Source organism: Typopeltis vanoorti, chromosome 18 (assembly GCF_054136105.1).
Source record: "Typopeltis vanoorti isolate ZY-2024b chromosome 18, IOZ_Tvanoo_1.0, whole genome shotgun sequence".
Lineage (NCBI taxonomy): Eukaryota > Metazoa > Arthropoda > Arachnida > Uropygi > Thelyphonidae > Typopeltis > Typopeltis vanoorti.
This window is the reverse complement of record NC_143566.1, coordinates 50,681,311-50,696,369: the sequence shown is the minus strand read 5'-3', so window position 1 is coordinate 50,696,369 and position 15,059 is coordinate 50,681,311. Positions and strand designations below refer to the sequence as shown.

General features: G+C 36.0%; 1 protein-coding gene across 1 annotated transcript in view; it reads right to left on the bottom strand.

Annotated features, from left to right (window-relative positions):
* Positions 1–15,059, bottom strand: part of LOC150096663 (dnaJ homolog subfamily C member 5-like) — a 159,605-nt gene that overhangs the window by 58,183 nt on the left and 86,363 nt on the right. Inside the window, exons 5-6 of the mRNA XM_090408235.1 lie at positions 4,359–4,493; positions 164–226 (exon numbers count right to left, since the gene is read on the bottom strand). Of these exons, the coding sequence (XP_090264361.1) occupies positions 164–226; positions 4,359–4,493 (198 nt within the window). The remainder of the gene's footprint in view (positions 1–163; positions 227–4,358; positions 4,494–15,059) is intronic.

Below are 15,059 nucleotides of genomic sequence, written 5' to 3'. Positions count from 1 at the left end.
TTACTCTGAAACAAAATATTCAGGGTTTTAATTCTTATAGACTGAAAAATATATTGCTTGTCTTTTCATTTACTGGATCTTTCAGGTAAAAGATTTTCCACTTATTGACTACACAACTGGTCACTGAAATTCAAAACTATGATTAAGCATGCTGTTAACATACCTCTACTTTAGCTGATATAGAGTCAATTCCACTGCCACCTTTTTCATTATCTGTTTGACTTCCCTATTAAAAAAATGTATATACTCAGGAAATTGCTGAACTATTTATTAAAGCATGTTAATTACGAATATAAAATGGATTTTTTTTCAGTAATTCCAAATGCAAAAAAAGCCAAATCTCACTATATCAAATAAAAAAACCCTACTGAAAAGTCTCATAGGTACAATGCTATTCTAAAAAAATCACCACAGAAAACTGCATAATACAATAAACTTTTTCTGGTTCCTATGAGTTTTTTTTTTTTTTTTTTGAGAGTTAACTGTACTAATAATAAACATAATTATCAACACTGGGTCAACAGATGGGTAAAATGCATGGTGAAATGCTAACATACTTTAGTAACAAATTTAGAAGAAATATGGCAAAATTAAAGATGCCAAGTATTCAAGAACTGAGACAATTAATTACCTCTTCTCAACAAATTCAGGATTTCTGAGATTTAAAGACACTTTCACAAATGTGGAAACAGCATTCTAAGGGATGTAAGAAAATAAGTAGTGCTTCTTCAAAGCCAAAGTATTAAAGGTATTATTAAAGACATTAAAGGCAAACAGATTATTACAATGAAATAAAATCTGCACTCCTTAAGATCCATAACAGGAATTTGATAACAAAATTTAATTGAGTACAGCATTATACATTTTTGGTCTGTATAGAGAGATTGTTTCTTAAGCATCAGTAATTAGAATGTAACAAGATAACAGTCTGAAAACTATGTATCAATACAGTATTCCCCCCACCCATATGTGGAGGATAAATTCTAAGATTCCCCCCTATGGATGCCTCAAACTGCAGATAGTACCAAATCCTATACTGAAATAAAGAGCCAAAAGGCTTCACTTTGGCGATGCAAAATTATTCAAATTAAGTGGATATTGAATCCAACATTATTTCAAAGCTGAATAGAGAAACCATAAGTTTTGTGCCGAACATAGAAACTATAAAAATTTCGGTGGATTAAGCATAAGCAAACCTTTCATTCATGACAGGGGCGACTCGTAGTAAAGGTGGAGCAAGATCTGATCACTATCCTTAGTATTTCCCATAATGAAAAACACATCCAGCAGACATGTATGATGGTATACATTATGGGGGGGGGGAGAGGTGTCACTACACAGACCGGTGTCGACCTTTGTTGAGGTCTCGTCAGTGGAAGCCAGACCCAGATGTAAATACTCAGGTTGAAGTGATGCAGAACTTATACTTTACCATACGAGTTGCTAAAAAAGGTGTCGCATCGCAAAAGGCACCAAGAATTACTGAATATGATAAAGTTCAATTTATAAATTAGGCACAGTAAGATATTAACAATGATAACTAATAATAAAATAGAACAAATATACTGTAATAAAAGTTAAGTGAATGTGAATGGAATCTCAGCAACGTCAGCATACGATTTTTTTTTCTTTCCTTTATGAAGTTAAGAACTTGCACCTTTTCACTTAAAGGAAGCACTTTACGGTTGGCATATCCGAATTGCTAGCATCACTATTGTTATGCTTTGGAGCCATTATTAAGTAAAATGAGGGTTATTTGAACACAAACAGTATGATACCACAACAGTCGATCTGATAACTAAGATGGCTACTAAGTGACTGATGGGCAGGTAGCATATAGTACAGCATGAATATGCTGGACAAAGGAATGATTCATTTCCTGGGCAGAACGATGTAAGATTATCATGCTGCTCTAAAACTTTTAAAACTTACGAATTGTTTATTTCTGGAATTTTTATTTATGCTTTTGAGGATTTTTTGTTCAGCACCAGAGCTTCCCCATCCACTACAGCACCACTGCTATATAACTGCTACAGAGCCCTGCTATATAAGTACCACAGCAAGCATTGGGCCTTTTCCCTGGACCATGGGGAAGGAGACTTACTGGCTTTGACTCTTGCAGTCAAGCCCACAAGACGAATGATCCTGACCAGGCTATCCAAGAGCACCTGTTTTGCTGAAGCAGAGATTAAAGTAGCACAAGACTACAAGACCCTCCCCTTTCCGAATGTCCATGGATCGCACAGCATGGAGGCAAGGTGTTTAAATCTCAGTGATGGTAGTCTGGACAATAGGATAGTAAAAAAGACTCAGGAGAAGTAAAGTGAAGAAAAGCAAAGAAAAAGAGGATGAATGAAAAGGACCAGTACCATCAATGGGAGGTCCCCTCTACAAAGAACAGGTGCCCCAAATGGAGGGTTGACTGATGAACATAATACTTTTACAGCTCTCAGGATACAATATAGGTTGCTAGTTTATTTTTATTTAAAATTACTTAAGTCTATAATATCACAAGAAAGACTGTCAAATCTAGTGATCATTTCTATAGAAAACAAGGTATTGAAGAAAGTACAACAGTAATGAAGAATTTCCCAATTCTAAGCAAGATATTAGTGACTGAGTTCCTAATTATTGTGATTAAAAATTTGAATTTTCATGCTCAATTTGATGTATAATATATACAGGATGGCTTTATGGTTGTTAAAATTTTAATTACTGAGAAATAAATAATATATTTAAGAATTTTTACTTGAAGGGGTGCCTTTTTTCTAAATGCACAAAAGCGAGGCTAGCAGCAGACTTGGCTGCTATGTTAAAGATACCAAGCAATTTTAAACCTGGTTTTACTCCATTTTTTCCAAGTAAGCAAACAGACAAAATGTCAAGTTTGCGCCTGCAATTTATGCAAGACTAGCTGATCCCACAGGTAGTGCAAGACCAAGGCAACTCGTATTTTGTCTGTTTGCTTACTTGGAAAAAATGGAGTAAAACCAGGTTTAAAATTGCTTGGTATCTTTAACATAACTATATCCAAGTTAAAAATACTTTCTAGACTTGGCTGCTACTCACACAAAGACCTATAATATTTAAGCTAGGACTTAGTAAAATTACCTAGTGCTTGTTTTCTGTTTCCAGTGTTCTTGTTCCACAGAATAAGACAAAAATGGAGGAAGAATCTGACTCAGGTCAGATATCACGAAATGACCAGCTGATGGGAAAAGAGCTTTATTCCTCCCATGCTGAAATTATCTGTTCCTTAAGTTAAAAGAAAGAACCATTTCATTGGATATGCTTCAGTGCCACTGCCAAATGCATCAATAAAAAAAGATTTCATTACAGATATAAGATTTACCCAAATGGTGGACAGCAGTGATAAGGAAGAATACCAATTATGTTGAAGTATTGTAAGAGTGTTTTGTCAAATGATGTTCAGTAAGTAAACAGCTTTACCCCCCCCCAAGGCACTGTTATTATAGTAGCCAAACACACTTTACCAGAAATATAAAAAAGGGTAGCTAATTTCATAATGTCATGACTATGTACTTCAGAAGAGAGTGATTGTTCTTGTCAAAAAATTTCACAATAATGAGTGGGTTAAACAGAAAGATCAAAGATTTCAAAGAGAGATTTAAAATAATATTAGCAGGAAAAATCCACTAGGGCTATAAATTGTCATTGTTTTGTGTATATTAACTGATTATATTCTTGGACCAACTGGTCTCTCTGAAGAGCAAAATATCCTGCCACTACTGAGACAGGACAGCTCAGCTTCAGCTGAAAAAGTATGAAAGAAGTTCCTTGTACCTTCAAATGATATCCAGCCTTTGAATTATTCCTCGGAGACAATAGTTAAGAAAGAAAAAAATGGTAAATCCTATGATTCAGAGTCAAATCCAGTTATTGAAATGATTAAATATTTCGAGATTTCTGGAATACTGGTTTGGATATTAGATCATACTGGGTAAATAACTTATGTAGCTCTCACCCATTGAAGGTTTATTTGTAAACCTATAGTACATTCATACCATAGAAGGCTTAAGGAATTCTTTTTTTCTATTTTTATTGATTTTACACACACACACACACACATTGTAATTTTATACATTTTTTACATAGTCTGGAAGCTCTGCTCTAGAGACCAAACATGGAAAATTTTCAAGCCACTTCAGGCCTCCAATATGTGGGCAGGTGATGATATTCATCACCTGGTGAATATACTATCACAAACATCCATGCTCATGGCAGGATTCAAACCTATAGCCTGTTGGTTGGAGAGTTGATATGCTAACAGCTTGGCAAAATTCAAACAGCTTAGTAAAAAACTTATATAAAAATAACAGATGATAATCAACACATACCTCAACATTACTAAAATCTTGAGGTTCCTCAGGAGGTGATGGTTTGCATTTCCCACAGCAAAAATTGAAACAGCAGCAGCAGCAGCAACAGCAGCAATAACAACCAGTAAGAATTGCACAGCATATAAATAAAGCCTAAGAAAAGAAAAACATTTATCAGGTGATGTGACCCAACAACGTTGCTTATGGTCTAAAAGAAGTTATCAAAAAATTGTATGTCTATACAATTATCCTTAATTAAAGTCCAAAGATTGTCCTATTATTATCTGCTAATAACACATTTCCACTGTGTAACCATAAGTGAGAGAGAGAGAGAGTGAGTGAGTGTGTGTGTAGAGATTAAGAAAATTAATTATCAAATTCACATAACACTAATTCAAGATCACATTGAAAAGGTTCTTGAGCTTCACTATAACTGTAATGAGGGGGACAGGGGAAAACTGGTGATTGGCTCCATTTTAGGCATTCAACAGGCCTAAAATAAGCCTGTTGAATGCACAGGTCATGGAATGGTTTGCTAAGACATAGCATCATTCACTCATCTTCGACTGTAATAACCTACGACCACTCACACAGAACATCTTTTCACGTAGACCGAAACAGGACCATTTCAAAATCACTCATCTCATCCCATGTAAACTTTGAAGACAACAATTTCTTATGCACCTTTCCAATTCATCCCATATTCAACTGCATTAAGAAACATCAAGCCTGCTGGTTCACTGGACCAAGTTATATTCAAAGAAACTCCTCAACACATCTACATTTATGATAAACTTTGTTCTACTGAAGCATTATGCATTTTGTCTCATAAATGCAGATCAAACTACTGTGATATTCTAGAATCTCAATATAATGTTCTAGTCATTCTAATGCTAACAAATGCTAGCAATAGTGTATGACATCAGAAAAGCATCTCTGAAGCAACATACTTTTATTATTATTATTATTATTATTACGGGTATCTCCATGGAGTCGGTAGACTCATCGCGGGAGACCCAAACTAGCAAAACAATATCTGTCATATCTCTTCTTGAATTCATTTACAGACGAAGAGCTCACAACTAAGTTAGGCAATGAATTCCACTCATTCACCACCCTCCAGGCAAAAAACCTTGTTCTGACACCTTTGTTAACCACACTCTTCTTTAATTTCCAGAGATGACCTCTTGTTCTTCCATCACTATCACACAGCTGAAACATTTCCCCTGCATCAATCCTATAAAAACCTTTTAGTAATTTGAATGTTTCTATCATATCCCCTCTTCTTCACCTATCAACCAATCTCTGCAATCCACAAGCTCTCAATCTATCAATGTAGGGAGCATTTTTTATATCACTCACCAACTTGGTCACTCTTCTCTGAACCCTCTCCACAGCCTCCTCATCTCCAAGGAATCCAGGTGACCAGACCTGAGCACAGTAATCCAAATGTGGAAGTATCAATGCTTTATAAAGGGGAATAATAACCTCTTTATCTCTGGATGTCAGTGTGTTCCTCAACAACCAAGTAATCCTATGTGCAATCTTGGACACCTTAGCAATGTGTCCTCTGAACTTCATCTCCCTATCTACCAATACCCCTAAGTCCCTAGCCTCATCAATCTCTTGGAGTACCTTTCCATCGATGTAGTACACAGCTGGTAATCTTTTAATCCCAAAATGCATGACTTTACACTTTTCCACATTGAACTGACATCCATTTTCTTTTGCCCATTTTACCACCTTATTTAAATCCTCCTGCAAACTTTCAACATCACCTTGATTTTTTATTGCACTACACAACTTTGCATCATCAGCAAACAACTGAATATCTCCCTTTAAGCCGTTTCCTATATCATTTATATACAAATTAAACAACATTGGCCCAAGCACAGAGCCCTGAGGCACACCACTGGTCACCTGCCTCATTTTGGACTCGGCTCCTCCATACACCACCTTATGGTATCTCTCCCTGAGCCATTCTCCTATCCATATCACCAATTTAATATCCATTCCCATCTGCTCCAATTTGCGTAACAGTGTTCTATGGGGTATCCTGTCAAAAGCCTTAGCAAAATCCAGAAGTACCACTGTGTAGCCAGTTCCTTTGTCCAACTCAGTTGTTATTCTATTATGAATAGTTAATAGATTGCTAAGGCAGGATCTACCTTTAACAAAACCATGTTGGCCTCTATAGAGTATCATATCCTGATCCACCCATTCTTGAATTTTGTCTTTAACCAACTTTTCCAATACTTTTACCACTACTCCTGAGATGGTGATTGGTCTGTAATTCAGTACTGCAGTTTTAGAGCCACCCTTATGCAAAGGAACCACTTTGCCTAACTTCCACTCCCTAGGAACCATACCAGAGTTCAAACTTAAGTTAAATATCCAGGTGAGAGGGGTTGACAATTCATTTGCACATTCACGCAACACCCGAGCTGATATTCCATCTAAGCCTGATCACTCAGTAACTCAACTATTACATCTGATTTTGTCACCTCAATACCATCAGCACCCACTAAGGTTATCCTTCTGAAGTCATTCCTCCTCTTACTTGCCACATAGCGGAAGAACTCTTTGGGATTACCCTTGATCTCTTTGGCTAAGGTCTTCTCATAATCTGATTTAGCTTTTCTTACTATGCTGGTAACCTTCCTAGCTTGAGCCTTGTACTGCTCATGGGTGTCCTGATCGCCTTTCTCCTTGTAAATTCTCCATAACATTTTCTTTTTTTGCAGTTCAAGCTTGATACTACTGCTCATCCATCTAATGCCTGCCTTGTTTGACCTCCTAACCATGGGGACACAATCTGATATTGCTTTCCTCAGATACCCGCTGATTTTATCCCAAGCACTGCTAACATCTTTCCCTTGCAATATGTTCTGCCATGGGATGGCTGCAAGCTCACTCCGAAGCTTGTTATAATTGCCTAACCTGTAGTTCCGTACATACCCCTTCTTAATAGAAAAATCCACAGATTTTGCAACCTCCCAAGTCAATACCACATGATCGCTTTCACCAACTGGAGGTAACGAGGACACCTTACTTATGCATATAACCTCTGAACCAATAACCAGGTCCAACACTCTCACACCACGTGTCCCTTCAGTTACGTGCTGTTTCAAGTAATTATCTCGTAGAAGATGTATGAATTCCATTTCCTTTTTGCTACGTGATATTTCCTCCTTCCAATTGATATCACCGTAATTAAAATCCCCCATAATAATCACCAAGCCTTTACTCATTGCACTAAGTTGCTGATGCATGAATTCAATATCTCCCCCCGTACTCCCTGGCCTATAGCAGCATCCAACTGTATATTTGGTTGCGTTGGTCACTATTTCGCACCAGACTGCCTCAAATGAACTCTCATTCACATGTCTATCATCATGATATACTACTTTCTTTGGCTGCAACACATCAGCTATCATCAACAGTACTCCTCCTCCTGTTCTATCTTCTCTATCCTCCCTGAAAATACTGTACCCATCACATTCAATTCCAGTGACCACATCTTCTGCTGAAAGCCAAGTTTCACTAATGCCTACAACTTTTGGTGAGATTTCACTGACTAATGCCAAAAATTCTTCTCTCTTATTTCGAATGCTTCTAGCATTAGTATACAAAAATTGCAGATTCCCTCTAGATCTTGTACCGGCTTTAGAACTGATATATAAGTCACTAACTACTGTAGTCCTATGCCGATTTTTATCCCCTCTCTTCTGCAATTTATTCAGCCTATAAGGATCAATAAATACACAATCAGTGCTAAAGTTTCTCTCTCTTACACTCAACCTTTTCAATATTAGTTTCCCTGCCCAATAACTTCAACCTGTTCAGAAAACAATAACTTCTTCAATCGCTTATGTCCTTCCATGTTAAGATGCAGTCCATCTCTAGCATACAACTGCCTTTTTCCTTCAAACACACTCCAAACATCAACAAACTCCAGACCTCTTTTTCTGCACATTCTTGCAATCATATCATTCATTATCATTGCTCGTCTACTTAACTCGTAATTGTCAAAACGAGGCAGCACACACACTATTCTCCCATTGACACTTTTCCTCTTCACAATATCTAATAATGTTCTTAAATCTTTTCCTACCCGATTTATACTACCTCTCAGGTCATTCGTACCCACCATAACTATCATCTTGTCTGCTTCATGCCCTCTCTTTATTGCTAAAGCCACTCTTTCTATTGTCCCATCAGCCAAGCACTCCTCATGCATACCACTCTCCATACCCTTAATCATAGAATCACCATATATTTTACCACTCTTAACTTCATTCAAGTCCACACTCATGGACTCATTCTCTACACTATTCAGCATGACTCTCCCAGCTTCATTACTCAACTCTCTATTACTTACCCCCCCCACTCTCACTACATCTCATTTCTTCTAGGCCACTTGTGGTTTTATTATGTTGACTCCCAATCACTCCCATACTATTTATTACTGAATCATTCACCAAAGACTCATTGTACATGATGGAAACTCATTGTACATGATGGACATGATGGAAATTCCGAGTTCTAGACTCTACCTTTCTATTTCTCCATCCTCCAGTTGTTGCAGGAAATACATCACTCTACTTCCACCACCAAGCTTCACTAAAACAGTGTAATAGCCCTGTAAGCTATGGCCAAACAAGATAACAATAAGGTGAAATTAATAAGAAGGGTCAAGGCTGGATAACTGGGAGGAGACCCCCACATGGCCTTTTGGGGAATGCAGAGAACCGACCAGGGCTTCTGACTTGATGTCCAATCCTCACCTTCTCGTAGTGCACCTTGTTGGGTATTCACCTGGATACTGAAACGAACAAGGATGAGCTGACAATTTAGGATTTAGCCGGCCACATTTTATTCTTTTGGCTTAAACCATAACTCAAAATGATGGAACAACATGATGGAAATTCCGAGTTCTAGACTCTACCTTTCTATTTCTCCATCCTCCAGTTGTTGCAGGAAATACATCACTCTAACAAATGCCGAAAACTTGTGATCAGTGGTTTGTGACCTGTATCCAGTCCACAAAATCTAAAAGGTACATTTCACAGATTTCTTGGGCAAGCATGTTAAGTTCTATATTTACCAAGCCAAATTGCAGCCAGTTGTTTGTTCAAAATCTGTAATGCATTTTGGACAAAGAACTGGATTAGAAGTTCTAATCCAGCATGAAGGTTTCTAATTCAGATGAAAATCAGGTTGAGGATTAGAAGGTTTCTAATTCAATTGTGTTGATCGCAATGAAAAAAAAAAAGGATCTTTCAGAGTTTGATAAAGGGCTAATTGTGAGTAACCACAATAAGCCCTTATCCACGTCTAGCTGGAGATACGATTTTGAAGACAGCAGAGATGACTAGTTTCTTCAAAGGTGAGATATCTTGGATGTTTAATCAGTGGAAAAATAACCCACATTGCTTGTGTAATTGTCATGCTAAGACAGTCTGTCAGGAATGATATTGCCATTCTGAGAAGACTTGTGCAGATAAACAGAACTTCCTGTGTGCAGCAATTGACCGAAGCACCCACATCTCACCAAACTATGCACAGGAAATTTAAAAGGATCAGTATTGGCAGTTGCATGCCTATATCAGCTTCCTTCTCTAAATGTCTCAAAAAAATTCTTCCACTTTGTCCTTAGAAGAACCTACTGCATGAACACAGGCACAAATATGTCACATTGTCCGATTCTCCATTTTGATGTTCTTTATAGTCTAAAACAGTGTCTTCAGGGGGGTACGTGGCAATTTTCGGCTATGCATCATTATCAATGTCACCACGACATTCACGTCCTGGCGATAGTAACTCGCCAGGATGTTCCATGCGGTAAACAACATGCCCTCCACAACAGCGTCACTGTTGAGTTGTGATCAATGGAAGTATACTTAAGACACAAGAAAAACAAGTAGTTTTATTGTATCACTGAATAAGGCACAGTGACATTTCTCAACAAATAGTGCAATTAGAGACAACTGGGATAAAAACGGCACTAACTAATGAATCACATCTCCTCTCCAACAGAAACTGCTGTTAAAGACTCAAGCAAAACCATATATTACCGGCACAACATATGGTTTTGCTTGACACCCAGTCGTGAACGTGTTAAAACTAAGAAATGTACAGCGAATGTGTTTCAGATATTATGGAATTCGGTTGAAGAGAATTAGCATTTCAACTCAATTGTTGAAATGCTAATTTGTCTTTGGTTCGCATGATCTTTTGTTAATACCGCACCAATCATATACACTTCTTCATAGCTGCTCTACATATCTCAAGTCTTGTAAATTACTAGTGATTTTTGCTTGAAATATTGGGAAAGAAGATTAAGCTATTTGGGTAGATGACTTTGATGCACACAAGGAAACTGTTCTCGATGCCAAAAGTTGCAATAGCGAGTAGGAACTTCTTGGTAAGTCGCACCATTCTCATTTTTTTTCTGAAAACTTTAGTTTCCGAAAATCCCCACATATATCTCTCACTACGATTTTTTACCTTTAATTTTGGGAAAAAAACGAGTTTGAGTAAATATGGTAATTTTTTTAGCTTTCAAATTCTTAAGAATAGATCATTGGTTAAAGATTGGATTTATAAAACCCACAAAAGAGAGCAAATATAGCAAATACAAGTAGCTGTAAGCAACACAAAAACGTTGACATTGTATCTGGATCAAATGAAATTGTTAAGGGTGTGTCATCTGACATCTCTAGAGAACGAACTAGGAAGAATATGAAAAATCTTCGTCAGTATGATATGAATTACTTGAAATGTGGATTTTCATGGACGGGAAATGAAGAGGAACCGATTCCAAGTTTTGTTCTATTAAAAATAAATCATATTTTTTGTTTACATGAACATATAAATTCAAATAAAATAGACATTTACAATGAAATATACTTTATTATTTATTTATTTATTATTTGATAAGGGAGTACTTGGTAATAATGAAAATTTAAGAAGGGGTACGCAGATATCTGAAGTTTGAGAAACACTGGTTTAAAAGGTAAGAGAATTAGAAGCAAGCTGTTCTAAAGCTTGTAAATGGAAATTAAGCTTGCTGCAGTTACATCTTAGCCATGCATCTTGACAAAATGAATTTGCAATTTTGATAATTTTTCATTTTTTTTTAAATTGAAGACCTACTCATTTGTTTTGAATACCATATTTCATTTCAAGAGAATATGAAGGGCTGAGAGAGAGAGATAAGAAGCTCATCGTTTTGGTTTCAACCAAACACACGGCAGGAAATACATGAGCATGCACACTTACACCCACACACTTTTGGCATTGTCTGCATGCCACACAACTTCTACCACTCATAACAGGTGGTAAAACAAAAAGTTAAAAATTTATGTCCTATGAGAATTTCTAGATTGAAAGTAACTCTAGACAATCCTGTTCTAAATGGAACATATTCAAGGAACAAATGCCATGTGAAAATGACAATTATTTCAAGCATTTTATTGTTTAATACATAAAAATCAACGAAACTCACATCAACTAAAAATGATGTGTTGTTTTCTCTCAAGCAGCCTGATGTGATACAAACAAAAATGGAATGACAGAGGTTGAGGTTCCCTAATTTCAAATATAATGCTCACTTCATTTTTAGAGAATTAATTTTAATTTTTTTTTTTTTAAAGTGTTAGTAATTTTGAGGAAATTACTAATTTTGTAACTTGGAATAGTTACTGTAAGGAAAACCTCTAGACTGCTGGGAGCAGTTAAAATTATAGCCAAAACAAGTGAAGTGAAGCTACCACTAACCTGGTTATATTTTATTAGTCATTATGACAGTAAACCCATTTTAAAAATTAGTTCTCAAAGACTTTGTAAATATAACTTTTTCTAAAACTATAATACGCAATTTAACCAAAATTTGCTAAAAACTACCTGAAATCCAGTGTAACAATAGTGATAAACAGTTTTGCTCCTTGTATACAAAAAAAAAAAAAATTCTGTCATAAAATTAGTTACCAGCAATCACTTAATGTTTAGTTTCCTGCTGATGAGAAAAATGTCATATTGTAAACCGTTGCTATTTATAAGCCTGCTTGGTTACTGCGCCTTTGTAGCGAATAATGTCTAATGTGTTTTTTTCTTTATTCTAATTAGCAGTGCGCTTTTTGCTTCCATAACCTTCCTTCTTATTCTATTACGTCCTATGTTTATCCACCTTTCATATTTACTAGTCGTATGCCTATGAACACTGAAAAATTTATTTGTTAAGACTGTGCCACCAATATTTCTATATCGGCATAAGACTCAGTAATGCGCCGGTAGATCTCTCTCTCTCTCTCTCTCTCACTAGCATAAATTCCTTCAATAAAGTTTATGTAGACAGTCGTGGTTTCACAAGTACTTAAACGACACTTGATATGCCTTAGTTGTTTCCTGCTCACAAGTCCAAGTTTATTTAGGAACAGTGCATTGTAATTTAAAGAATCAGAAGGCACTCTATTAACATATAAATAAAACACATTTATTTACATTAATATCAAAGTACTTTAATTAAATGATAGGGAGGTTACTCTCTCTACCTATCCATTAGACTTTCAGCATAAAGATACAAACTTTCCCTTTTCAATACTAATTAACTATACAATACAATTACTTCTCTGCTTATTAAATCAAGTTATTGAAAACTCTGATTTAATCATTAAGAGGTTAGCTAACTATGCCAAATTATTTCACAAATCTTATGCCAATCATTACCATTCCAAATGACTCTCTCATGGACACTTCTTATTACTATTAAGCTTATTCTTATCAGTTCATCTATAACATATCTCCTAGATTATAAGAAGAAATGTACAAAAAAAATAGAACAAACTTACAGAGGCTCTGTATCGCACATTCAATCATAAGTCTTGCACTAAAGTCTCTATGACTTTTCTTTCATCTCAGGTCTTGGGCTTCATTCAGGAGTGTCTTGCATCAGCAGTATTTTGTCAGGAATTGGCATGCTGTGGACTGCAACCTGCAGTACTCAAACAGCTCCGGCAAGATGTTGATCTCCCACAGCAAAAGGACTTCCGAGTGAAATTGCTTCGGGTATTTACATCGGCTGTTCTCTCGTCATTCCAAATTTTCTCCTCTGGCGTGGGCTCGCCGTAATGTCCGGTTCTCTGGACCCTATTCCCGATATTTCTGCCGCTTCTGATAACTCTCTGCTGACTCCTTGATTGCTGACTCCGATGACTGTAACTGCCGCAGACTGGCTCCTTTCGATGTTTGGCTCAGTCCCTTTTTATTTCAAGTTCTCCGGGACCTTGCACGAAAGGTTGTAACCTCCCGAAGAATTCGGCATGACTCCTTGATTTTCTTTTAAGACCGACCCGTTCTTTCTTTTCCTCCGTGCATTCCTTTGATTGTATCTTGTTGGGCAGCGGAAACTTGTTTGAACTTTTCAGATCTCTCAGGCACCGACTTTGAAGGTGTTTATGCGCAGAGCTCGTAAGCAACTTTCTCATACATTAAAATTGTAAACAACTTTCTTATGCCCTCATAGAACTATTATATAAAGTTCCGATAGCAAAGCATTGCCTTTGTTTTTGACATTCTAAAATATTCTTGTTAAAGGAGTAAATACAGTTAATTCCCATAGTTTTATTTACAGTAATATTAAGCATAAAACAGAGACAAACATGGTTATTTTTGTAACATTCTCATGGGATTTGACCTCTGTAAAAATCAATGTAAAGTGCTTTGGTATTTCCAAGCTACATCGAGTTTTACAATATCACATAGTGCCCTAACGTATGGCAACATACATCTCCTATGACATTTGCTATTCATTATGGGATACTTAGTACAAACTAAGTTGATGTTCACTGTCCACAGTATGTGAACAACTAGTTATAAAGAGAGTTCACATCCAAACTTTTCTTGCTTGTGGATGAGCTAGAGTAAAATATGGATGAAAAAGAATATAAGAATTTCATGACAAACATAACATAATTAACCCAAGTTAAAAATTCTTAATAAAACCATTTTACATTCTCTCCATCTCATGTGAAATCCACAAATCCTCTGATCCTTAACAAAGTTTCCAAAAAAAAAACAGTGCCAAAAAAAAAACAAAAAACTTTCATCTTAATCAAACTAATCAAAAATTAACCATACAGTAATTACATGAGATACTCAACAGACCTAATATCATTGTGATTCATCTCTGAAATTCACTCCACTATTTTGCTGCTATAGGCTAGAGCAGGGGTCGGCAACCTTTATGGATTGAAGAGCCATTTTTAAAATTATATCTGTTAAAAAAAAATTTAGGGAGCCGCACGCTGTGATGAGCAACCAATACTCCGCTGGTTGCATACGACCCTCTCAGGTTTTTTCTGCGGTCCACAGTGTTCGTTTTGTATGGCAGAATTAGTATATTTTAATTAAAAATCTATTTTATGAATGTTGATTTTTACATGTGGATTTATTTGTGCAGGTTAAAAAAATTAAAATATAGCTAAATAATGGAAAATAAATTAATACTTTCTTATCAAAGAAAAAGAAAATATTCTTTATGCGGATCGAACCGAGTATTTGATTTATTATTTAATTGCTCATCACTGCTTTAAATTTAGAAACTACATTGAAAAATATTATAATTAAATTATTTATTCAGGATTTTTTTTATTTTTTTTATTTATTTATTTATTTATTTATTTATTTTTTTTTTTTTTACAGTAACACGTTATCATT